The 25595-nt window shown below is 39.5% G+C and overlaps 1 protein-coding gene across 2 annotated transcripts in view; it reads right to left on the reverse strand.

The window, feature by feature from the left end:
• ARHGAP10 (Rho GTPase activating protein 10) overlaps positions 1-20596 on the reverse strand; it is a 355007-nt gene extending 334411 nt beyond the window's left edge. The window contains exon 1 of one of the 2 annotated variants that reach the window (XM_074229165.1): positions 20389-20596. In XM_074229165.1, coding sequence (XP_074085266.1) covers positions 20389-20542 — 154 coding nt within the window. In that variant the 5' untranslated portion in view covers positions 20543-20596. The remainder of the gene's footprint in view (positions 1-20388) is intronic. The other variant, XM_074229164.1, reaches the window with a different exon arrangement.
• Positions 20597-25595: the final 4999 nt, after the last annotated feature.

Here is a 25595-nt window from a genome sequence, read left to right on the forward strand (position 1 = left end):
GAAAAACAATTCACATGATGTATACAATAACATAAAAGAAAACAACACTATATTGAATTTTAAAGTTGAAATATTGAAAGGCTTCAAAATGCTGATCAATTCAATAACTAATTAATTAATGTTGGTCCTTCATTTTTGAAGATGACCATGATATCAGGGAAGCGATGCCATGACAAGCACAAGAATTATATTTAAGTGAGAGGGTACTGTGCTAAGTCACCAGCCTCATTTTCTCCTCCAGAGTCTGGGTCCAGTGGCCAGCTAGGAGTCAGGATGACTAGAGATGGCCCTGAATACAGGATAATCAAGGTTAAGCGACTTGCCCAAGGTCATAGAACTAGGAAGTGGCAAGTGTCTGAGGGCAAATTAGAACTCCTGTCCTCCTGAATCCAAGGCTAGTGCTCTATCCACTGTACCACCTAGCTGCCCTTGGCTGGGGGGGGGGGTGTTAACTAATTATGACTCCAAAAGACTCATAATGACAAAGATTCTTATCAGTGAGATGGAAAGGCTACATAATTGAAATATGGGTGCCTCTTCCTGATCCCACTAGAGGTAAGGTCCTCAGCTCTGTTCAGCACTTGTGAAGTGCCCGACCATGGATGATTTAACTTGACTATGGGCAAATATGTGAGAGGTAGCAGAGTAAGGGAGAGGAGAGCTGGCCTTGGAGACAGAAAAACACTGGTTGGAGTCCTGCCTCTGACACATACTTGGCAGGGAAGCTCTAAGCAAGTTGTGCAACTTCCCAGTGCCCCAGGACAGTCAGACTGCTGGCAGAGCAGGTGTCAATCTGTATTGAAAGACTTCTTCACTGGAAGCTCCCTAAGTCAATTAAATCACAAATCCAGTTTTTTGCTTTGTTTTCAATATGGCAAAGGAAAAATTAAACATCCATGTTCCCAGTCCTAAAAAAAGTTAACATCCTATTTCAGTGCACAGAGGTTGGGAGGGTGTGTGTGTGTGTGTGTGTGTGTGTGTGTGTAGTAACAACAATGATAACAGTAATAATAAATATTATTTATTCCTCCTTTGTTCCCAAGCAACTTTACAAATACTATCTCCTTCAATCATTGCAACTCTGGGAGATAGGCAATATTATTATAATATTCATTTTACAACTGAGAAAACTAGTTACTTACAGACCAGAGCACAAGGTAGGAGATACTCTTCTTAGATCATACCACTTTGGAAGGACTGAATACTTACCCAAAAGACCATAGAAAGTTAGAAGGAAATTCAAAACACATTCAGGAGACAAAAAAAGCCAAAGTTCATACATCCAAAGCCTCCAAGAAAAATATGAATTGGTCTCAGATCATTGAAGAGCTCAAAAAAGAATTTTGAAAACCAGGTAAGAGAAGTAGAGGGAAAAATAGGGAAGAGAAAGATAAACGAAAATCAAAGAAAAAGAGTCAACAGTTTAATAAACACACAAACAAAAAAATACTGAAGAAAATATAACATCTTAGAAAACATAAAAGGTCAAATGATAAGAGATCCAAAAAGCCAATGAGTAATCAAGAAACAATAAAACAAAGCCAAAAAAATGAAAAAAGATTGAATACAAGATGAAATATCTCATTGGAAATACAATTGTAGAAACTGAGACAGAGGTTAAATGACTTGCCCAGGGTTACACAACTACTGAGTAAACTCAAGTCTTCCTGACTCCCAACTTAACTCTCTCTAATGTACCACCAAGGAGGCAGCTAGGTGTTACAGTAGATTGAACACCAGCTCTGGAGTCAGGAGGACCTGATGCTTGATACTTACTAGCTATGTGACCCTTGGCCAAATCACTTAATCCCATTGCCTCACAAAAAAAAAAAATCAAATAATGTACCACCTAGTTGCCTCAATACATACCTAAATACTATACATAAAATACATAACTAATAATTAATAGCTAACATTTAAACTATTTTACAGATTATAAAACACTACACATGTTATTATCTCATTTGAAAGATAGGTTAAGTACAAGGTAATCTGAAAAGGAAGCACTAACAACTCAATATGAATTACCAGGAAACTGGGCCACAGCTCATACAACAAAGTAAGTTAGGAGTCATGGATAGCACTGCTTTGGCTGATTTGTCTCCTGTGGATACACTCTCTATTCCTTCTCCTAAATTAGAAATTATTGCTGGAAGTCAAATCAAACCAAGCTGTGCAAGCATAGCCCCTCTGAAGTGGAGTTTGCCTCCAGGGTCCAAATCCCTACTCTAACTAAGATGGGAATGAGTCAACACGTGAAGAGAAAGGAACAGCTTCCTCAGAAAACAACAGGCAGGTATGAGAAGTCTGTCTGGTTGGACAAGGGAATACAACCTTGACAATCCCTTCTTGCAATGGCAACCACAACATAAAGAGATGGCAATTCCTTTCACACAGAAAGGGGAGAGATTCATTTGTTTGTTTGTTTAAAAAAGGGAGAAGCACATGCCAAAGCTTTCCCAACACTAAGCACCACCTTGCTATGCATTTAAGTATCATCCCGTCAAGGCAATTAAATAAAATAGGGCAAGGCTTTTAAGTGGTTTGCAAAGAAGCCAACTAAGAGATGGCAACCACTGACTGAAAGAAGATTTTTATCTAACACAAGGACACCACTGGATAACATAACATAATTCTGTTCTTATGAACATCATCTTCCTCCCCTTCAAATGCTAAAACCTTTTGGAATTAAGAGATTTCAATGGAGAAAACAAAGAGAGATGAATTCAATTTTTGAATACCACACCTTAGGAAAGGTATTGGTAACCTGTCATATCCAGGAGACCAATGGTCAAAATGAAAGCTCTTCAAATCATATAAGAAGATGATGGAAAAGAACCACAGATGTTTATTGAGCCTAAAAAAGAAATAATTTGGGGAAGTAGGGGAAAGAGAAATTAGGTGTTTATAAGTATTTGATAGCCATAGGTATTAAGCTGTTCTGTGTTGGTCTAAGTGGCAGAACTCAGAACAACATACAGAAGTAAAAATCACATATTCACAGTTTAGGCTATAGCTATACCAGTTAAAAGTTGTGGAAAAGAAATGGGTTTCTGTCTCAATGGAAAGTCTTTGGGCAAAACTAAAAAATCTAGACAACTATTTGTCAGCTATATTGTAAGGGAGTTTTGTTGTTCAGGTGTGTATTATACCTGATTGGCCTTCAAGTTCCAGTCCAACTATGAAATGACTGATTTCATGTTTATAAATAATAAGAACAATGTTCTCAGCACTTTACAACTGTTATCTCATTTGATCCTCACAATAATCCTAGAAGGAAGGTATTATTATTTTCCTTTTCATTTGAGAAAACTGAGGCAAACAGAGGTGAAGTGATTTGCTCCAGGTCACACAACTAGTAAATGTCTGAGGCCAAATCTGAACTCAGGTCTTCTGACTTCAGGACAGGCACTTTATTCACTGTACTACCTAGTTGTTCAAAACTATGTAAACTTAACTTGCCTTTTTTCCTCTCTTACAGTCCTGAAATCTGAAGAGATGTTTTCATCATCCACACTTTACAAACAATAAAAAAATTACAATGTTGTCAAAGTTTTCCAAGTTTCAATAATTCAGCCTTTAAAAAGTTTTTTCAACAAAATAGACTGATCCACATTATTAAATTCATGCTGAAATTCAGCATTTACCCACTGGTCCTTTTATTAAAAAAAAAGTCCAAACACCTTAGTCAAGTTTTCCAACCCACCTTTAACAGGTTTCTCTTACACTGACTTATTTCCTTGCTCCAATTCTTTCCATCTCTCACATCTCATTTGTACTTTTCTTTAAGCCTGAGATACATTTCTTGCTTCCACTCAATCCCTTGCCTATTGAGATCACACTCATCCTTTGGCATTCAGCTTCAACTCATGTCTCCTCTCTGCCATAAAATAGAAACTCTTTTGGAAATACCAAATGTTTCATTCTTTGTACTTGTATTTCTAAGCATCTAGGATATAGAGTACCTGGTCCATAGCAGAAATTGAACAAATACTGTTTAATTGATAACTCTCATCAGAAGTAGTACTAGACCTGAAACCAGAGCTCAAATCTGGTCTCAAATACTTATTAGTTATGTAGTGAGTAATTTAACACCATTTGACTCAGTTTCCTCATCAGCAAAATGTGCTGGAGGAGGAATTGGCAAATTACTCTAGTATAGTTATCAAGAAAAAAGAAGTTATGAAGTGTCAGATACAACTGAATAAGAAAAACAATCTTTTCTACCCTTTTTTCTCATGACACATTATATCTCCTCTATGAACTGTTCTCATATTCTATTTTCTATTAATTATTTGTATTTTATTTCCCCTAACAGATTATTAACTCTTGAGAACAGACGATTTTATCTTTATATCCCCCAGAGCCCAGCTCAGTACTTAACACATTCATTTAATTAATTAGATGTAATCATGTTCATATGGAGGGATCACTCCAGTATATAACAGCAGACAGAGCTTGGGCATATCAGGAGAGCTGGGTTCCAGTCTCCAACAGAGAGATGGCTCTGATTCTGAGCACAAAGATGAATACAGATCTGAGACAGGGTCTTCACGGGTGCAGTGGATATAGCCCCAGGTCTGGAATCAGGAAGATAAGTCTTCCTGAGTTCAAATCTGGTTCCAAACACTTATTAGCTGGGTGATTCTGGGTAAGTCATTTTGCCTGTTTGCCTCAGTTTCCTCATCAGTAATATAAGTTAATAGTAAATGACTCAGTATCTCTACCAAGAAAACTTCCACTCAAGTTTACATTCTCCTGGGGGAACAGTGTTCACAGATTACATAGCCAGAAGACCCAGTAGAAAACACTGGGCTTGGAGTCAGAAAAGACCCCAGCTGTGAGAACCTGAGGAAGTCACTTATCCTCTATTTGCCTCAGTTTGCTCAGCTGCAAATGGGAATAATGAATAGCACTAATGTCTCAGAGTTTTTAGGAGTGAGATGCCTAAGTTTAGAGCACTCAATCCAGGTGGTTCACATGGACTTTCTGTGCCCAATCTATGGCAGAGCATTGCAAACTCATTTTGGTCTGATCAAGCACACCTTAACTTGTCTGTAACATAGTGATGTCAAATTGGTCTTCTTTGATAATGAAGGACAAGAACTAATCAACCAACCATCTAGTCTTATTATTTCAGAGTGATTTTTAAGGCAGTGCACTAATAACTTGAGAAACAAGATAAATCTCATTTAGGAACTAAAACCTGCTGCCTTTTAAGGTAGCTGGTGATTCCAAGAGCTGAAGGTGAAGAGAGGCTGAACATTTTAGTCATGGGGACACACCCCAGACAAAGTCACAGGGGCATGTGGTAGCCAACAAAATAACCATACTTTGAGACAAATAGTCAGACAATTAGAAAAAATTGATACCACCATCAGGAAATATGTTAAACATGATTCTACATATACAACTAATATCAGATTGTTCACTACCATGGAGGGGAGCAGCAGGGGAGAAGGGAGGATGGTAGAAAAATGTGCTAAAAAATGAATGTTGAAAACTATCTTTGCATGTAATTTGAAAATAAAATAAAAGAAATTACATTATTTATCCTAGAAAAAACATTCAATATTGGAACATTTACATAGTACTTTATCATTTATAGAGTCTTTATATAGATTATCTCAGTTTCTCCTCTCAATTCCCAGGGAAATGAGTATCATTATTTATCTCCATTTTACAGCTGGGAAAAATAAGTTTAAGAAAGATTAAATGAGTTGCCCAAAGTCTTACAGTGAGCAAGTGTCTGAAGAGGGATTTGAACCTGGCTCTGACAGTGCTACCACCCCTAGAAATTCCTAATCCACAAATTCCTTTTGATGATACTCTTACATACATGACAGTTTGTATTCCTGAAATAGATGATTGAGACTGAAGTGATCTGATCTTCCCAACATTATTATGAGTGTTGTGCTCCTAAGAAAAGTCCCAAAATTTTATGGAAATCATTGTATACATCACAATGAACCATAGGTTTGACAGGATAAAGCTTTCTAAAGTGTGTATAGATATATATATATATATAGATATATATATATATATATATATATATATATACACACACACACACACATTAAATATCAATATAGTAACCAATCCCATAAAAGACTCAAACAGGATTCTTGCTCTTCAATTTTACTGATGTCCTGAGTTTCTCATTCTAATCATTTCACAATTTTATCCCCCCCCAAACAGTGGAAAAACAATTAAGCAAAATTAAACAGAGGATAGACCCAGTAGGATCCAGTAAGTGCAAAATTCTGAAAAAGGCAGTCTCTACAGAAAGGAGGGGAAAATGTTTAATTATCAGCTGAAATTGAGACATCATGATGTTAGAGACAAGTTACAGTGTGGTTGATCAGAGACAGAGAGTCCATGTGAACCACCTGGGTTGAGTGCTCTAAACTGAACCTGAGACCTAAGCCTCAGATTAAAATTTTCATTCATTACTGTAGTGATCAAACGGGGCAGTAAATGGCTGAACCTAACCTAAAGTCCAGAACCTAAACAAGGACCTCAGAACAGTACTAGTGGTGTGACCTAGGACAATAACTTAATCTGTTTGCCTTAATTCAGTGGAGAAGGAAATGTAAAACACTCTTGTTCTTTGCCAAGAAAATCCCATGAATGGTGTGGGTGTGTACATGACCATGGGGTCAAAAGAGTCAGACTCAATTGAAGAACAAGAGTAATTACACACATTGTTTCCATAGTTCTGCTTTCTTTGGTCTAAATCAGTTCATATAAACCATCTCATGTTTCTCTGAATAACTCATAATTGTCATTTCTTACATTGTAATCATCCTCAATATGAAGATTCATGACTGATATAAAGAAGTTCCTGCTTCACATATAGCATATCATTGAGTTCCAAATTAATTTTTTATTTTTAATACCAACAAAAAATCTGCAATGAATACTTTTTAACTTCTTTAGACTATAAACAAGTTCAGTAGCAGGACCCTTAGCTTAAACAGTTTGAATAGTGTAGTCATTTTCCATATATACATATATATATATATATATATATATATAAAATTCCAAATTAATCTCCTGAAGAGGTGTACCTATTCACAACACTACCAACAATATATTAGTGGAACAACCTTCCTACAATCCTTCATCTTCATCAATCCTGCCTTCTTATCATAAAAAACAAAATCAGAAAGCATATCTTGGAGGGAGATTCTGACAAGCATCTTTTAATAGCCTTTTGGAGTGAGATGAAACATGGTGGTTTTTTTGTGAGACTGATAGTGTTGTTTTGTTGATCTCTTTTTTTCTTATTGCCAACGTTCACTCCATATAGGTGCTTACCCCTGCCCATTCTTTGAACCTCAACACCTCTTTCGTTCAATACTTGCCTCTGATGCCTGGAGATGTGGGATATTTTCATTCATTTGCTCTTACATAATACAATGCACAGAGTAAGCACTGTAAGTTTACTGAATTTAAATTATTATCAAGGTACCTTCAAAGCAGGGACTTATCTTGTGCTTCCTTTGTTCTTCAAGTTCAGACAGTCACTGGTCAGCCCCTGCTTCAAGAGATCCCTGGAATTCGTTAGTCTTTATATCAGTCGTGATTCCATTCAAATACACATCAGTATTGAATTTTTAGGTGCAATCTGTTCCAGAATTGATGAGATCAGAATTCTTTAGCCTCCCTTCATGATCTCCAATGACTTAATCCAAGATCCTTCAAAAATTTCCAATGATTTGTCTACTTCCTTGCTCTGTACTACTACTGATTGCTAGGTTAAATATTAGTTTAAGGTAGTAAGACTTAAAAGATAACTTCTTACACATATACCCAATCTTGGTCAATAAACTCATGCCCCAGGTGGTGTCAAGAAAATGCCCTTGATGTTACAGACTACATTTGCAAGGTATATGCTCAACAAACATGTTCCAACTAAACCCACATTTATTGAGGTACTCAAACATTCATTAACCAGTATATAAAAGGACTCCATACTTCTGTAGATAACCTCCCTTGATTTTTCTCTCCCCATTGTCTTGCACAGTAGCTGCAATGTGCTATCCAATAACCTAAACAAGTTATACACATTATAGAAGGTTTCCAAACTGGAAATTTCTCCAAAAATGGGCATGTGAAGTAAGATTAAGTCAAGAATCATAATGAATTTGGGGAGTTCAGTTTGCAAAGCAAAGAATTCAGGTAGAGTCTTGGAGAAAAGAGAAAGAAAAATTGAGGAAGAGGAACTCACCCCAAAAAAATATATATATATCAAAAATGAAGGCTAGTCAGGAAGCCAAGCTAAAACCTCCATATTTTCTGGAGAGCCCAGCCCGTTGAAAAATGCTGGCAAATGGGTGTAACTGAAAGAATGTTGCATGAATCATTAAATCAAATCACTTTAAACATGTGGACTGCCTGTAGTAGTACAAAGTCTTCAAAACTGGCATTTCTTACATCATCATATAAGAGCAAAAAGCATGTTCAGACCAAACCTGATACTTCAAAAAAAAAAAAAAAGAACCATTCTTAGCCAGAGGTATTCCACAGTCCAGGATTCTGGGTACCCAGGGGATACACAGTGGGGGCATGCAATTATTTCCTAGGATAAAAATAAGAAAAAAACAAAAGAGCAGCTGAGTACTTCTTTTCTTCTGTGGTATAATGGAAAGACTGTTGGATTTGGAGGTAGATGACCCTGCATTTCTCTTATTATTAGTGATCTGGAGGAATTTTCCAATGGTGTGGTAGATTTTATTTTATTTTCTAAAAATTGTTTTGTATCTTTTGATCACCTAGCTACTGGAGAATAACTCTTGGACTTAAACAATTGTATTTATTCCTTATGTATCTTAGACATGTTTAGCAAAGAAATGTAATGCAATGCTTACCCATATAGCACTGCACACACACAAAAAAAACTTCTTAATTCAAATCCTGTAATTTTATATGATTGAAATTGTCTACAATAAAAAAAGTTCCTGGATTTGGAATTAAAAGATCTGGGTTTGAATCCTATTTCTACTATTTGTTCCCTTTAGTTATAGTGAACATTAGTTTTCTACCTACTTATAAAAAATGGACCAGTAATTCTGACCCTAGGAACCTCTGGGTGACCTTGAGCTACACACTTAGCCTTTCTTGGTCTGTTTTCTCATTCATAAAATGAGGGGGTTGGGACTAAATAGCCTTTAAGATTCCTTACAGCTCTAAATACCATAATAACATCTCATTATCAAGGAGGAGCTAAAAGATGGTAGTGGACATGAAGTCATGAATCCAGGATTTGAATTTAGACTTTGCCTTATAATTAAAGAATCTAGAGCTGCAAAAGATCTGATAGATCATCTGAGTAATTCTTCTATTATATAGATGAGAAAATTGAGCCTCAGAGAAATCTGAGAAATCCACTACACTTTGCTGCCTACATAGTTTTGAGAACAGAGATCATAGAGCCTCAATTTCTTTATCTAAAAAGCAGAGGTAACAAAAAGCACTAAGTAAACAAAACTTATTAGCAACAGAATTAACATAATCATTATTTTCCATTTAGAGAAAAATCCCATTTATAAATTACTTCAAAATAGAATTGTATTGGATTTGCTTCATATGTAGTTTTTAGTTTATTCATTTAATTTATTAAATATTCACTGACAACATGTACGGTAAAGATAATTTGGTACCATCTTTAATTGTAGTGCACACAGTACTGGTACTTAAAATGTGCTTATTATACGCTAACTATACACATGTAGCAACAGCCCAATTTCTCATCATCACCATCTATGTGGAGAACTTTGTTCATCAAATTCCATTTCAAAAAGAAACCTACAAAAGATGAAAGAAAAGTAGAAAATGGATGACTGTGAAAGCATAGCACTCTCCTATAAAAATCATCCCAATAATACCAAAGTTTAAAATGAATGAGGTTGGCAAGGAAGCCAAGAACAACATAAAGATTTGATTTTTGTTGGGGTTTGGTTTACTTGAGATACTAGGGCAAAAATCAAAGTCAAGAAAAGGCAATCCAGGATGGATAGTACCATGATAATGGTCATTGGAGATGGCAACACTGATCACAGAACTTCTCATCTCTTCTTTCACTTTTATTTTTCTCTACCCAGCACAATAATCTTTGTACTGGAAAAACAAGAATGACTAATAGGTCCTAAGATAAGTAGAGGAGACTGTAGGGCAGAATCTAACTGCCCTTGGCTTGTGCAGGTCACCTGATCCAGGAACTAAAATCAATGGAAAAAGTGTGTTCTAAGTTGTCTGAAAGATGTTAGGGAATGGAGGAACAGTGGTTGTGGGGGAGTTGCTGTAAGCCTGCAGAAAGGCAAATGTTATTCTATTTTCAAAAGAAGGGAAAAGAATAGAATTCATTATAGGTCAGTGACTTTGACTTTTGGTTTCTGGCACAATTCTTGAACATATTGTTAAAAGACTGCTAGTCAACACCTCAAAAAGAAAACAACAATCACCCAAAATCGGCATGACTTCAGCAGCCACCAGTCAACTCAGCTAACCCTGGGTCATTGACAATTACTAAGCTAAGCAAATAAGGAAATGCTGTTTAATTTGGATTATAAACCAAAGATCTATCAAAGCTTCTCACACTCTTCTCTTATGATAGAGAGAGATACAGACAGAACAGACAGACAGAGACAGAGAGATTAGAATAAATTAGACATGTTTACGGAAAAGAAAAAATCTAATAGAAGTTATCCAAAAAGTGAAATAGGCTATCCTCATGGAAAAAGTAGTTGCTTTAGAAACTTTGGAGCTCAAATCTCACTTAATTCCAAAGCAAAATCAAATTTTATTTTGTTGGGGTTTTTTTGAGATTACTTTGATTTTTTTTTTTTGGCAAAATCAAATTTTAGAAAACTACTTGACAGGGTTTTCCATAATCATTTAAGGTCTCTACTTCTAAAAAACAATTAAAATTGAAAGACAGGTAAATAATCAGCGAATATTTATTAAGTGCCTACTAACTGCTAAGAATATAAAGACAAAAATAAAAAAGACAGTCAGCATCAAAAATCTTAATTTGACAAAGTGGAGTCAAAAAGTCATCCCAAGAAGAGATCGAACAATTTTACAACCAGAAATGAAGTACTTAGATCATGAATCAAATTTCCCTTCTTCAATGGGGGCAGAAAGCATTATCCTTTAAGAACAACTAAATTATAGACTAGGTGTAAAAGCAGGAGAGGATTATAGTAATCTGCTGTTTGATAAACCCAAAGAGTCTGGCCATTGGGATAAAAACTCCCTCTTTGATAAAAATTGCTGGGAAAATTGGAAGTTAGTATGGAAGAAACTTAGATTAGACCAACACCTCACACCCTTTACCAAGATAAGATCCAAATGGTTACAGGACATAGACATAAAACACAATACTATAAGCAAATTAGAAGATCAAGGACCAGTCTACCTGTCAGATCTATGGAAAGGGGAACAGTTTATGACTAAGGAAGAGTTGGAGAACATCACCAAAAACCAATTAGATGATTTCGATTACATTAAATTAAAAAGCTTTTGCACAGATAAAACCAATGTAACCAAGATCAAAAGAAATGTAGCAGATTGGGAAACAATCTTTACAACTAATGATTCTGACAAAGGACTCATTTCTAAAATATACAGAGAACTGAGACATATTTTTAAAACAAAAAGCCATTCCCCAATTGACAAATGGTCAAAGGATATACAAAGGCAATTTACAGATGAGGAGATCAAAGTGATCCATAGCCATATGAAAAAATGCTCTAAATCATTAATTATTAGAGAAATGCAAATTAAAGCTTCCTGAGGTACCACCTCACACCTCTCAGATTGGCCAGTATGACCAGGAAGGATAATGATCATTGTTGGAAGGGATGTGGGAAATCTGGGACACTATTACACTGTTGGTGGAGCTGTGAACTCATCCAGCCCTTCTGGAACTATGCCCAAAGGGCAACAAAAATGTACATACCCTTTGACCCAGCAATACCACTACTGGGTCTATACCGTGAAGAGATGATGAAAAAGGGTAAAAACATTACTTGTACAAAAATATTTATAGCAGCCCTGTTTGTGGTGGCAAAGAATTGGAAATCCAGTAAATGTCCTTCAATTGGGGAATGGCTTAGCAAACTGTGGTATATGTATGTCATGGAACACTATTGTTCTATTAGAAACCAGGAGGGACGGGATTTCAGGGAAACCTGGAGGGATTTGCATGAACTGATGCTGAGTGAGATGAGCAGAACCAGAAAAACACTGTACACCCTAACAGCAACATGGGAGTGATGTTCAAGCTTGAAGGACTTGCTCATTCCATCAGTGCAACAATCGGGAACAATTTTGGGCTGTCTGCAAAGGAGAGTACCATCTGTATCCAGATAAGGAGCTGTGGAGTTTAAACAAAGTACAAGGGCTATTCCCTTTAATTTAGAAAAAAAACAGATAGCTTATTGTCTGATCTTGTTACCTCTTGGACTTCTCTTTAAGGATATGATTTCTCTTTCATCACACCCAATTTGAATCAAGGTACAACATGGAAACAAAGTAAAGACTGACAGAGTGCATTCTGTGGGGGGGGGGAAGCAAGATTGGGGGAAAAATGTAAAACTCAAATATCTTTAATAAAAACTAAATTTAAATTTAAAAAAAAAAGAAAAAAAGAACAACTAAGTTACCAGAAAATTTCTACTTGTGGTTTATATTTTTGTAATGTCATATATTTGTACAAGATGATCAGGATCTGTAACTGGGCAGAATTCAACACAAAGAATGCTGTCTGGTTATTATGAGAAACAAAGAAAGACAGAGCCAGACAATGAATACCAGAACTGATGGGACTTAGGGATTGATTTCATCTGCTATCATCTAATTACACAAAGACCACAGCCTTTGCACCTGAATCCTTTAACAGAAACAAATCAACATGCATACTTAAGTGCAGAGGATACAAAGAGAATATTAAAAAAAAAAAGCCCCTGTTCTCAAGGAGCTCTACACAGAAGACAATATGTAAAAAACTAAGTACAAACAAGGTTTAAGAGAAGAAAAAAATGCAGATAATCGTAGAGAGAAAACCTAAAGATTAAGAACAGTCTTGGAAAGGTTTCTTGCAGAAAGTGTGATTTTGACTGAGACTTAAAGACTTAAAGCTATAAGACAGAAAACTAAGAAGAGTCCTAGGTGCCATGTTGTCTCCATATTAGTTGGTAAACTCTTTGAGGGCAGGGACTGATTTTTGCCCTTTTTTGTATTCCACCCCCCCATTACTTAGCATAATGCCTTCATAATAGGCACCTAATTATTTGATTAGAAATTATTTCACCATGTCAACTCCTGACCTGGGGGAAAAAAACCTAACCTTTAAGGAGGCACTGAAGTACACCATAGTCCAAAATCTTTAGTTGGTGAAGGACAAAGGTGACTTAGACCAAACTCACCTTTCCAACTTTATCATCTATCATCCCCCGGCCCCATCATACCCAATTTAAACCCTCCATTGCAGATCTGGTCTATCACTGATTCTGGAATATACTTTGTTCATTCCCATATATACCATCCTCCAACTGGCTGGAATCTCCCCTCCATCCAAGATTTCAAGATCCAATCTTCTGTGAAACCTTCTTCAAGCACTCTAAACTTTCCTAAGGTATCTATTTAACTATAGCCATTTATGGTCTTGAACTGCAATTTAAATTATTAGCCTAAATCTTGACTCCTCAGCTAGATTGCACCCTCAAGAGCTGGGGACTCTGTCTCAACTTCCTTGTATCCCTAATACAGTACTGTGCTTTGCAGATAACAGGTGCTCCATAATATGCTGACTGATTTGACTTTTATCTGATTAATTGGGTCTTCATATTCAATCAGGTCAGCTATGAGGCTACAGGTTTCCTCAAACACCTGTGGCATAGACTATTTCAAAAGTAAATAAATACTGATTTAAAAAAAAAAAAAACATATTGCAGTAGAAAGTCACCAGAGCTGGGAGTAATGAGACTAGTAGAAGACAAGGTAATTACAAGAGTTTCCAGGTATTTATTAGACAATTAGGTTTTCCCTTCTTTCTTATCCACATCTACTGATTTTGAACTTGTCTAAGAATATATATATATATGTATATATATATATATATATATATATATATATGTATATATGTGATTATCCTCCCTCTAACCTCACAAAACTATGTCATGTATTGGGAGGGATAGTAGGTCTCTAATTGTGTTCACCTGGCATGGGGAACTTTTACGTGAGGAGAGCAATTCAGATCATCATCTCCACTGCAACTGATAGTCTTCAGAGAGTTCCTTAGAATACCAAGAATTTAAACAACTCACCCAGGGTTACATATTCAGGCATGATGAGTCAGAGAGGGAACTTAAAATCCAGGGCTTCCTAGTTTTGTAGCAGATGTTCTATTCACTATTCTATTCTATTTCACCATACTGCCTCTCTTTATTCTAAGAGATACTAGGTTTCTTCGTTTTATCCCCCCTCTTCCTGCCCCATAATAAGACTGTAAAACTCAAAAAGGAACCATCTAATCTCTTTGAGGATCTAGCAGAGAGCACTTTGGACACAGTAGGTGGGACAGAATACTAACAGTTGGGGGGGGGGGTGAGGGGCAGAAAGAATCAGGAAAAACAACTAATAGGAGATTACGGGGTCACAAATTTAGAGTTCAAGAGGAACTTCCAGTTCAGCTAGTTCAAGCCCCTCATTTTAGAAATGAGGAAACTGAAGCCCAGAGATTAAAAGAATTAAATGATTTTTCCAGTGTCATACAAGTAGTAGGTGGTGGAATCAGGATTTGAACTCACATCTTCCAACTAACCCAGTGTTCCTTCCCCTATGGTTCACTGCCTTTATGAATAAAGAATTCCCAAATCAAACGTGAAAGAACAACCCCTAAATTAACAGAATACTAATTGTAGGGCACATTACATCAAAGTAACAGATATCAGTGATTAAATTTGATAATATACCATTTTCCCTTGCAAAAGGCAAAGCCAAAACCAAAGATTATAAGTGTAAGCAATATCCTTATTAGTTACCAGACCTCTCAACAATCTATTCTCTCAGCTTTCACAAATTTCAAAAAGAATCAGCTGGCTTGTTGACCTTTAGATTTAATTAACTTCAAATGGCCTAAGTTTTCTCCTATGCAACAAGTGGTTTCAAAATTCTTTATCATTCCTCTAAGGCAGATTAGAAGAAATTGGCAAATTAGGCAGCAAAGTAGGAAAAGAATGAGAGGCTGAAGTTCAAATCTTTTTTTTTTTTTAGGTTTTTGGAAGGCAATGGGGTTAAGTGACTTGCCCAAGGTCACACAGCTAGGTAATTATTAAGTGCCTGAGGCCATATTTGAACTCAGGTACTCCTGACTCCAGGGCCAGTGCTCTATTCACTGTACCATCTAACTGCTCCTGAAGTTCAAATCTTGACTTCCACTTACAGCTTCTGAGACCTAAGCTTACATCCCCCCTCTGAATCTCAGTTTCCTGCTTTGTAAAATGAAGGAGGTTGAACATGATGACCCGAAAGAGTCCTTCCAGACCTATATCTATGACCCTACTAATAGAAAAGCTTTAAGCAGTAGCCCCTAATCAAGATATCCTAAGTAAGGAATTAAGAGGATGCTGGTCTCCTGGCTTATAGTTTGGTACTCTTTCCACCTACTTGGAAATCAGAAGTAAACACTGTTAGGTACAGATACCATTTACATAAGAGTGAGTCCAGCCTAAGGGTCCCCAAAGGCTTCTCTGCTATAGATGTGTTCCTATCTCAATTATAGGACTTCAACAGGAAGAGGGAGCTACTTCAGGGGTGGGACCCTAAACATAATCCCTTCTTGAAAGTAATCGTTCTTATAGTAAGGAATGTGGATGCCAAAAGCATGAGCTATGAACTGATGATTTCACCCCAAATCACATCCTGCTGGGGAATCCTGACAGCTGTCCAGCCTGAGAAGCATGGGCTGCTGAAGTAATAAAGAGACATGCATCCTGTTGGCAGAACTGCTATGCCCTCAGAAAAACCTGCCTCTTACTGGCCAAACTGGCTCTATCATGTGCCTTCCTCACACCTCCTCAGGAGCTGCCCTGCTCTTGTCTCACCTCCCAAAGCTCCAGGGCCTGCTTGGCACCCCAAGAGACTTCCTACACTTAGCCCTCAATTTTCCTCAATGCCCTTCTCCCCTAGTCCAGACCAAGTTCATTTTCTACTGCATCTTAGAGTTTTACCACTATTGGTACACCTTACTCCTCTCTTCCTCACTGAGTTTGATTAACAATAATAATTTAAGGTGATGATGAGGGCACCATTAAAAGCCACCAAATCAAGCCTGAACATCACATTCCCTAAGGGTAATTCAGGCACTAATGGCAAATCTCCAATCAAAGGAAAACTTTCATGCCAGGCAAAATTTTATTTAGTTGATAATAAGGAAACACAGAAAATTTTAGAAAGGAGTGACATGCCTAGATTGAAGAAAGATCTTCCTGGCAAAAACTGTGAAACATGGATGAAAGGGAAAAAAAGTAAAGGGTGAAGGACTTGAAGAAAAAACTTCTGAAAAAAACACAACCAGATGGTAACAAGGGTCTATTTGGGGTTGGAGTCAAGAAATATTTAGAAAATGTATCACCTCCAGTTTCCAGCTCAGACTTCTCTCCTGAGATTTGTTTCTGTTCAGTTGTGTCCAACCCTTTGTGACCTCATGGGGGGGGGGGGGTGTCTTAAGAGTCATTTCCTTCAGGGGTGGCTAGGTAGCTCCGTGGATAAAGCACCGCGCCGGCCCTGGAGTCAGGAGTACCTGGGTTCAAATCTGGTCTCAGACACTTAATAATTACCTAATTACCTAGCTGTGTGGCCTTGGGCAAGCCACTTAACCCCATTTGCCTAGGGGGGGGGGGAAACCTAAAAAAAAAAAAAACTAAAAGAGTCATTTCCTTCTCCAGCTCATTTGACAGATAAGGAATTGAGGCAAAAAGGATTAAGTGATTTGGGGAAGGGAGATTGTCACCCAGCCAATATGTGTCTGAGGTTAGCTCTAAACTCATGAAGATAATAAGTCTTCTTGATTCTAAGGCCCATGCTCTACCCATACCACCTAACTTCCTCTCTGAGATCCAAGTCTGTATTTCTAAGCCGCTCCATTAGCACCTCAAATTCAACATTCAAACCCACACTCATTGCCCTTTTCTCAAAATATAATCTGCCCTCCGGCTTCCTTGTTATTTCTTATGAATGTATACCTTCATTCTCCCAATAGTCCCAGCTCCCAAAGTTAGGAGATCCTCCTCATTTACATACAATCAGTATTACCCTTCTCATTGCCTGCAACTACCATCACCTTGGGCCAGGCACTCACATGCCTCTCTCCCTCACACCTGGTCTACTTACTACCCTGGCCTATACAACCTGTCCCTGGGCCTCTGTCCACTTTAATCTACCCTACAATGAACTACCAGATCAAATCTTCCTCATTCACTGCTCTGATCCTGTCACTCTCTTGCTCAGAAACCTTTCACAGATCCCCATGATCTCTGCAGTTCAAACTCCTTAGCCTGGCAATCAAGGCCTTTGACAACCTAGCCCCCACCTACCTTTCCAGATTTAGCATCTTATTCCTCCCTTCAGGATCCCAACCTCCAGATAATTCTCTAGTCCCTTAACACGTTCTGTGCTTTTCTGTCTCCGAGTCTTGGTTAATAATAACTACTAACATTTTTATAGCTGTTACTATGTCAATCACTTTATAAATATTATTTGATTTGTGCCTGGAAGGTAGGGGCTGTTATTTTTCCTATTTTAAGATGAAGAAATTGAGGCAAATAGAGATTAAGTGACTTGTCCAGGATCACACAGTTAGTAAGGGTCTGAGGCCAGACTTAATCTGGGTCTTCCTGACTCCAGACCTGAAGCTCCATCCTCTTTGCTACCCAGCTGCCCTTCAAGGATGGGTAACTGCAGGTTATTTACAGAATAAATACTTGGTTCCTGGGCTAATAACTGGGGGGAATTGGTAAAATCTTCTAGAAGGAAGGGATATTTGAGTTAGCTTGGAAGGCAGATAAGGGTTTCAAGAGGCAGAGTTGGAGGGAAAGCATAAATTTGTACAGAGGACTGGAGGTGGGAGACAGAAACGTATTTGAGGAAGAGCAAGTAGACTGGTTTGATTGGATAAGAGAATGTACAAGGAAGAGTTATGTTTCATCTTCCTAGAAGGATAGAATGGAGCCAGACTGTGATGGCTTTAAATGTCCAAGAGGAGTTTGCATTTCATCTTGGAGTCAAGGAAGAGTCACTGATGCTTCCTGAACAGAGGAGTAACATGGTCAGGCCTGAATTTAGGAATTTCAAGCTTGCAGCTGTGGGTAGGATGTAGGTAGACCAGTGGAGGCTATTGGAATAATCTAGGTGAGCAATGCTAAGGACCAGGAGGACTAGGGTGGTTGTGGAATGAGTAAGGACAGTGTGATGTAATAAACATTGAGAAAGTGGAACCCACATGAATGAGAAATTGTTTGCTTATATTGGGTGAGGGATGAGGGAGAGTGAAGAAGAGTCAAGGAACTCCTAGGTTAAGAACTTAGGTGGCTGAAAAAAATGGAGGAAAAACTGGGAAGATAGGATGCTGAATGTACAGACTGCAGAAGATTTCATGGAAGAGCTGGCTTGGATGAGTGAATAGGATTTCAGCTGGGTTGATGGGGATGGGAAAGTCATTCTAAAAACAAAGAATATTTATAACAAAGCAGCTAGATGGTACAGTGAATAGATTCAGGAAGATCTGAGTTCAAATCTACCCTTAGACACTTAGTTGTGTCCTATGCAAATCACTTAACCCTGTTTGCATCAGTTTCTTCATTTGTCAAATGATCTGGAGAAGAAAATGGCAACCCCCTCCTGTATCCTTTCCAAGAAAACTCCAAACGAGGTCATGTCAAATCAGACAGAACAACAACAGTCATCTGTAAACAGGTAATCCCCTAGAAAAATGAAAACTCTTTAAGGGCAAGATTCTCACTTTTGTATTTGGATTACCAGTCTCCAACCCCTCCACCCCAACATTCTGGAACCACAGCAGACAGTTAATATTTATTGCTTTAGTGTAAATCAGGAGCTGAAGGGACCAGCCTCTGAAATATCTTAGCACATCTCTTGTGCACTTTATTCTATTTTATAGATATTTGAGTTGTTAAGCCAGTTCTTTGAGTATCAGGTTTTTCCCCCCTCTAATCTACCCAGCACTGGCTGAGGAGTTTCTAGAGGGTAGGTTCCCCAAAACATGGTGTGTCCCTTTGAGCCCAAACTATTTTTCTGAACTTTATGAAGAACTCAAGTTTTTCTTGAATTGAGCTGAATTGCCACAAAAGACTTTTTAAAAATCCTCTTGGGCAATCACTGCCTATCTCTTTGTGCCTCAACTTCCTAAACTGTAAAATAAGGGGATTAGGGCATCTAGAGGTACCATTCGACTTTAAATAGGACCCCATTGCTACCTCACCATCATTTAGGTCTGAAAATTTAAGATCAATAAAACTGAGGTGGAGAAGAGGGAGCAAGGCAATTGAAATCGGGCAGGACCATTGGACATGCTCTGCTCTCACTTCTAGTACCTTTTTCCCCAATGGAATAAGCAAGGGGAAAAAAAAGGAGAGGAGGAGGAGAAATTAAAACTGGTTGGAGTTACTGATTTAGACATTGGTATTGACCTACTGGTAGTAGCAGAAGATGAGGGAAAAAATCCGGTTAAGGAGAGAAAGAAGCAAGTATAAATAAAACTTTCGCAGAATCCCCTTTTCCGGAGATCATGAAGTTATCTACAATGGGACAAAATGCACTGTTATAGCCTCAGCGGTGGGTTGAGCCACATCATTGACTCTTCATAGTTTTGTCTTCATTCAAAAAGGAGAAGACACGAAACTAAGATTTGAAACTTGGGCAGATTAAACTGCAGAGGCCCCAGGGATGCTGCTGGCTTCGAACCCGGGCCACACATGCATACCAAGCTGTGTGGGTGAGGGAGCTAAAGGGGAAGGTTTCTGCCGGAAAAAAAAAAAAAACCCAACCCAGGGAGGGTAGAAAGAACAGTCCTCCGGGCTGCCGGAAGAAAAGAAGCAAAGCAAGGCTCTCCTCGGGCGTTCATCGGCTCGGCGCCTCCCTTCTCCCCATCCCTGGGCCCCGCTTTCTGCTCGGCTGCCCAGGTCCGACGCCCCCCGATCCTCCGCGGCCGGTTCCCAAGGCACAGTTCTGCGTCCGTGCCCCGCGCGGGTGCCCCCGGCTTCCCTCTCCGAGCGCTCCCGGGCAGCACCCGCCGAGGCCGGGGGGCTCTCGGCGCCCCCTCCCCTCCCTCCACCGGGACCACAGGCGGGGCCCGCAGCTTACTTTTGGTGGCAGCGATGAGGTTTTTCCCGTCCTTGAGCAACTCTTTGATGAACTTGTTGGTTTTCTCCAGCTCCGCTTCGTGGGCGCGGATCCTCTCCCGGAACCACGGGCTGTCCAGGTAGCAGTCGCTGAACTCCAAGGGCTGCAGCCCCATGGCTACAGGCGCTGGTCCCGGCGCCGGGGGAGCGAAGCCTCGCCTGCTCCCCGCCTGGGGCCGGGCAGCCTCCGAGGCCGCCGCCAGACACGGGCAGCCGAGCGGGCGAGACGGGACCACGGGCGGGGGGCAGCCCCGACCGGGGGCGCCTGCCTGCTCCGCGCGCCTGGCCCCGGCCCCGGCCCCGGCCCCGGCCCCGGCCCCGGCCCAGCGCGCCGCTAGCACCCCGCTCTGCGCCGCGCGCCCAGCCTGGGCATCTCCCGCGGAAGACTCCGGCACCCAACCGAGAAAGAAAAGGGGAGCAAGAGGAGGGAGGGAGGGAGGGAGGAGGGAAGCACTGTGCCCAGATCCCGTCAGCCTCCGCCAGAACATCCAGCCCTCTTAGCTCCTCCTCGCCCTGAGACACCTCCTCTTGGGGCTCCGCCTCCCCTTTGGAGCTCTGCGCTCCTGGCCTCCTCCTCCACCTCGCTTTGCGCGCTCTCTCTCGCGCTCTCTCTCTCTCTCTCTCTCTCTCTCTCTCTCTCTCTCTCTCTCTCCCCTCTCTCTCCTCTCTCCTCTCTCCTCTCTCCTCTCTCCTCTCTCCTCTCTCCTCTCTCCTCTCTTATCTCTATCATCTCTCTCATCTTTCTCTCTCTCATCTATCTCTCTCTCTCTCTTTCTCTCTCTCTCTCTTTCTCTCTATTTCACTATCTCTGTCTCTATTTCTCTCTGTCTCTCTATTTTTCTCTCTCTGTCTCTCTGTCTCTGTCTGTCTCTCCTCTCTTCTCTTTCTCTCTCTCTCTCTCTCTCTCTCTCTCTCTCCCCTCTCTCATCTTTCTCTCTCTCTCATCTCTCTCTCTCTCTCCTCTCTCATCTCTCTCATCTTTCTCTCTCATCTTTCTCTCTCTCATCTATCTTTCTCTCTCTCTTTCTCTCTCTTTCTCTCTATTTCACTATCTCTGTCTCTATTTCTCTCTGTCTCTCTATTTTTCTCTCTCTGTCTCTCTGTCTCTGTCTCTCCTCTCTTCTCTTCCTCTCTCTCCCTCTCTCTCTCATCTGTCTCTCTCTCCCATCTCTCATCTCTCTCATCTATCTTTCTCTCCCTCTCTCATCTCTCTCTCTTTCACTTTCTCTCTCTGTCTCATCTCTCTCTCTCCCCTCTCTCATCTTTCTCTCTCTCTCATCTCTCTCTCTCTCTCCTCTCTCATCTCTCTCATCTTTCTCTCTCTCATCTATCTTTCTCTCTCTCTTTCTCTCTATTTCACTATTTCTGTCTCTATTTCTCTCTGTCTCTCTATTTTTCTCTCTCTGTCTCTCTGTCTCTGTCTCTCCTCTCTTCTCTTTCTCTCTCTCCCTCTCTCTCTCATCTGTCTCTCTCTCCCATCTCTCATCTCTCTCATCTATCTTTCTCTCTCTCCCTCTCTCATCTCTCTCTCTCTCTTTCCCTTTCTCTCTCTGTCTCATCTCTCTCTCTCCCCTCTCTCATCTTTCTCTCTCTCTCATCTCTCTCTCTCTTTCCCTTTCTCTCTCTGCCTCATCTCTCTCTCTCTCCCCTCTCTCATCTTTCTCTCTCTCTCATCTCTCTCTCTCTTTCCCTTTCTCTCTATTTCACTATCTCCGTCTCTATTTCTCTCTGTCTCTCTATTTTTCTCTCTCTGTCTCTGTCTGTCTCTCCTCTCTTCTCTTTCTCTCTCTTTCTCTCTCTCTCTTTCTCTATTTCTCTATCTCTTTCTCTGTCTCTATATATATTTCTCTCTGTGTCTCTATTTCTCTCTCCTCTCTCTCTCTCTCTCTCTCTCTCTCTCTCTCTCTCTCTCTCTCTCTCTCTCCCTCTGTGTATCTGTTTCTCTCCTCTCTGTCTCTGTCTCTATTTCTCTATTTCTCTCTATATATTTCTCTGTCTTTTCTCTCCCTCTATTTCTCTCTCTATTTCTGTCTATTTTTCTCTCTGTCTCTGTTTCTCTTTCTCTGTCTCTGTCTCTCTCTATTTCTCTATCTCTGTCTGTCTCTGTTTCTATTTCTCTCTCTGTCTCTATTTTTCTCTCTCTCTGTCTCTCTATTTCTCTTTCTCTGTCTCTGTCTCTCTCTCTCTCTCTCTCTCTCTCTCTCTCTCTCTTTCTCTTTCTGTCTGTTTCTCTATCTCTTTCTGTCTGTCTCTGTCTGTCTCTCTCTATATTTCTCTCTCTGTCTCTCTTTTTCTCTCTGTCTCTATTTCTGTCTCTGTCTCTCCTCTCTTCTCTCTCTGTGTCTCTATTTCTCTATCTCTTTCTCTGTCTCTGTCTCTCTCTGTCTGTCTGTCTCTGTATTTCTCTTTTTCTCTGTCTCTCTCTATTTCTCTGTCTCTCTGTCTCTCTGTCTCTCTGTCTCTCTCTCTCTCTCTCTCTCTCTCTCTCTCTCTCTCTCTCTCTCTCCCTCTCTCCCCCTCCCTCCCTCCCCCCCCCCCCAGCTGCCCGAATCTTCTCCCTTTGGAGCCAGCTGTCTGCTCCTCCCCTTCCTTCCGATCCTTCCTCTTCATTCCTTTCCTAGTCCAAGCTGAGCCCCCTCCACCCTCCTCCTCCCCTCTTGGAGAGGTCCCCGCCCCCCTTCCCCCAGTCCTGTCTTCTCAGTCTGTTCCCTTTATGGTGCCTCACCCAGACTGCTCCCCCGATAAAGAGAATTGGGAAAAAGGAAAGATGGGTCTGATTGCAGTTAACTGATCCCTGGAGAATGTTCTGCAGATCTTGGAAGCAACCTGACATACAAAAGGAAAGTGCTGCTGAATTCATCTTGGGGCTGAACTGGACTCCTTTGTCCTTTTTTATTATAGTACTATTATTATTTACATTTTAACCATTTCTTTCTTAAATCTCCATTTTATGGACTGCAAGTTCATCAAAGGCAGGGACCTGTATCTTCTGTTTTAGTTTATGATCCTAAAGTTTGGAACTGAAAGGAACCTTGGAGCTCACATCCAGTCTTTTCATTCTACTGATGAGTAAACTAAGGTTCCTACAAATCAAATGCACACATTATAAATTATAGACAAACTCAACTCCTGGATGTTCCCTGAACTCTTCTGCCTCCTCTTTCCCAGTCTCAACACAGCTATCTGGAAAGCATCCCCTCCTCTTCTCCACTTCAGAAAAGCCTTAGCTTCCTCTGATCAGCAGGCAATTCCTCACCCAAGGAACCCTTTTCTCCATCTCCCCAATTGGTACTCCTCTGGCCATCCTGAAATATTCCTGTATTTACTTTCCTGTTGTACCTCAGTAGAATATAATCTCCTTGAAGTCTAAGTTTCATTTTTTTTTTTTGGTATCTCCAATACCTGCACATGGATCTTGGGTACCAGTTAGATGTGTTTCCCTCTTAAGGACACAGAAATTAACTGGATCTTTGATTTTTCTATTCCATGTGATTCTTATCCACGTCTTCCTTGGAAAAAAAACAGTTACAGATTAGGAACTTTTTCCTCTGAACCTCTTGGCATTGTATGCATTGATCATAGAACACTGTAGGCCTCATATTGGCTATTCATCCCTCTTGCTATATGACTAACCCAACTCCTTTACCAATTATAGATTTCTCTGATCTATTGATCAATTAATAAGCATTTTTTAAAATAAGCATTTCTTAAGCACCTACTATGAACCAGACACTCTACCAAGTGCTAGGAATACAATGACCACAACTTCTACTCCAGTGAGATTCACTGGCAAAGTGGTTCAGCCTATGCCTGCCTTGTAACTACCTACTGCCTTTTCATTCCTCAGAAATTGCAGTGTGCCATGACCTACAATCAAGTAGTATCACCAGAAGTATTTCTTTTTTCTGGAACTATAATTTCATAAGTCCAGAAGGAAAAGTCTTCTGTAATTTGTAGTCTTATAGATTGGCCTAAGTCACAAAACAGTATCACAGAGCTACTATATGTCTCCAGCAAGATCTGAACCAAAGGTTTCCTAACTTTGTGACTGTAAGTTCTGTAAGGGCAAGGGCTATCCTTTGCCTCTTTTTTGTGTCTGTGATGCTTATCACACTATAGTGCACATGGCAGATGCTTAAATGCTTATTGACCAAGGATCCAAGACAATTCCAAAGGACTCATGAGGAAAAATGCTCCATGTTCAGAGAAAGAACTGTGGGAATCTGAATACAGACCTACATGGTTAATATGGAAATGTTTATATAATTGCACATGTAGAACCCATATCAGATTATTTACCCTCTTGGGGAGGGGGTGGGTGGAAGAAAGGGATGGAAAAAGATAAAAAATTTGGAACTCAAAATCTTATATAAAATGAATGTTGAAAACTATCTTTATATGTAATTTAAAAAACAAAATATTATTTATAAAAATAACTAAATGGAAAAATAAAAATAAACTAGATAAATGTTTTTAAAAAAGAAAATTAAAATAAAAAATATTTATTGACTGAATGACTATCTACTCCAATGGTGGCTCTCTACCCACCTCTCATGAGTTTTATGTCTTAATGAAATCTTTTTGCAATTGGGATTAAAAAGAATAGGACATGGCAGACTAATCTCATTTTTTCTTTGGACAGTAAGATAGATAAAAAAAATACTGAAGCTAGAGTCTAACATGAACATGAAGATAGCTTTAGCAAAACACTTAACAAATTTCTCCTGCTAATCTGGAAGAGAAAATAAATATGAACTAGACAACCATACATTTAGGTGTTTTGGAACTGGTCAAATGGCCAAACACTAAAAAGCAATGAGCAATATTTCAATTTCAAGTTTTCAGCTTGTCAGAAGGTCTCTGGTGAAGTGTCCCAGGTATTTGTGCTTTGCTCTGTCTTGGTTAACATTTTTTTAATCCATGACAATGAATAAAAGCAAAGATGACACAAGGCCGCGAAAAGGAAATAACATATTACATGTGACAAAATAAGGATCCAAAATGATTTTTTACAGGCTTAAAACAATGGGACTAAATCTAATAAAGATTGATGTACAGGGGTTCAAAAAACAAGGTCACAATTATAAGGTTAGAAAAATATGGCTATGGCTAAACAGCAATTTATCTGAAAAAAAAAGATCCAAGGATTTTAGTTCACTGACCGTACAA

This window comes from Macrotis lagotis, chromosome 3 (genome assembly GCF_037893015.1).
Source record: "Macrotis lagotis isolate mMagLag1 chromosome 3, bilby.v1.9.chrom.fasta, whole genome shotgun sequence".
Classification (NCBI taxonomy): Eukaryota; Metazoa; Chordata; class Mammalia; order Peramelemorphia; family Peramelidae; genus Macrotis; species Macrotis lagotis.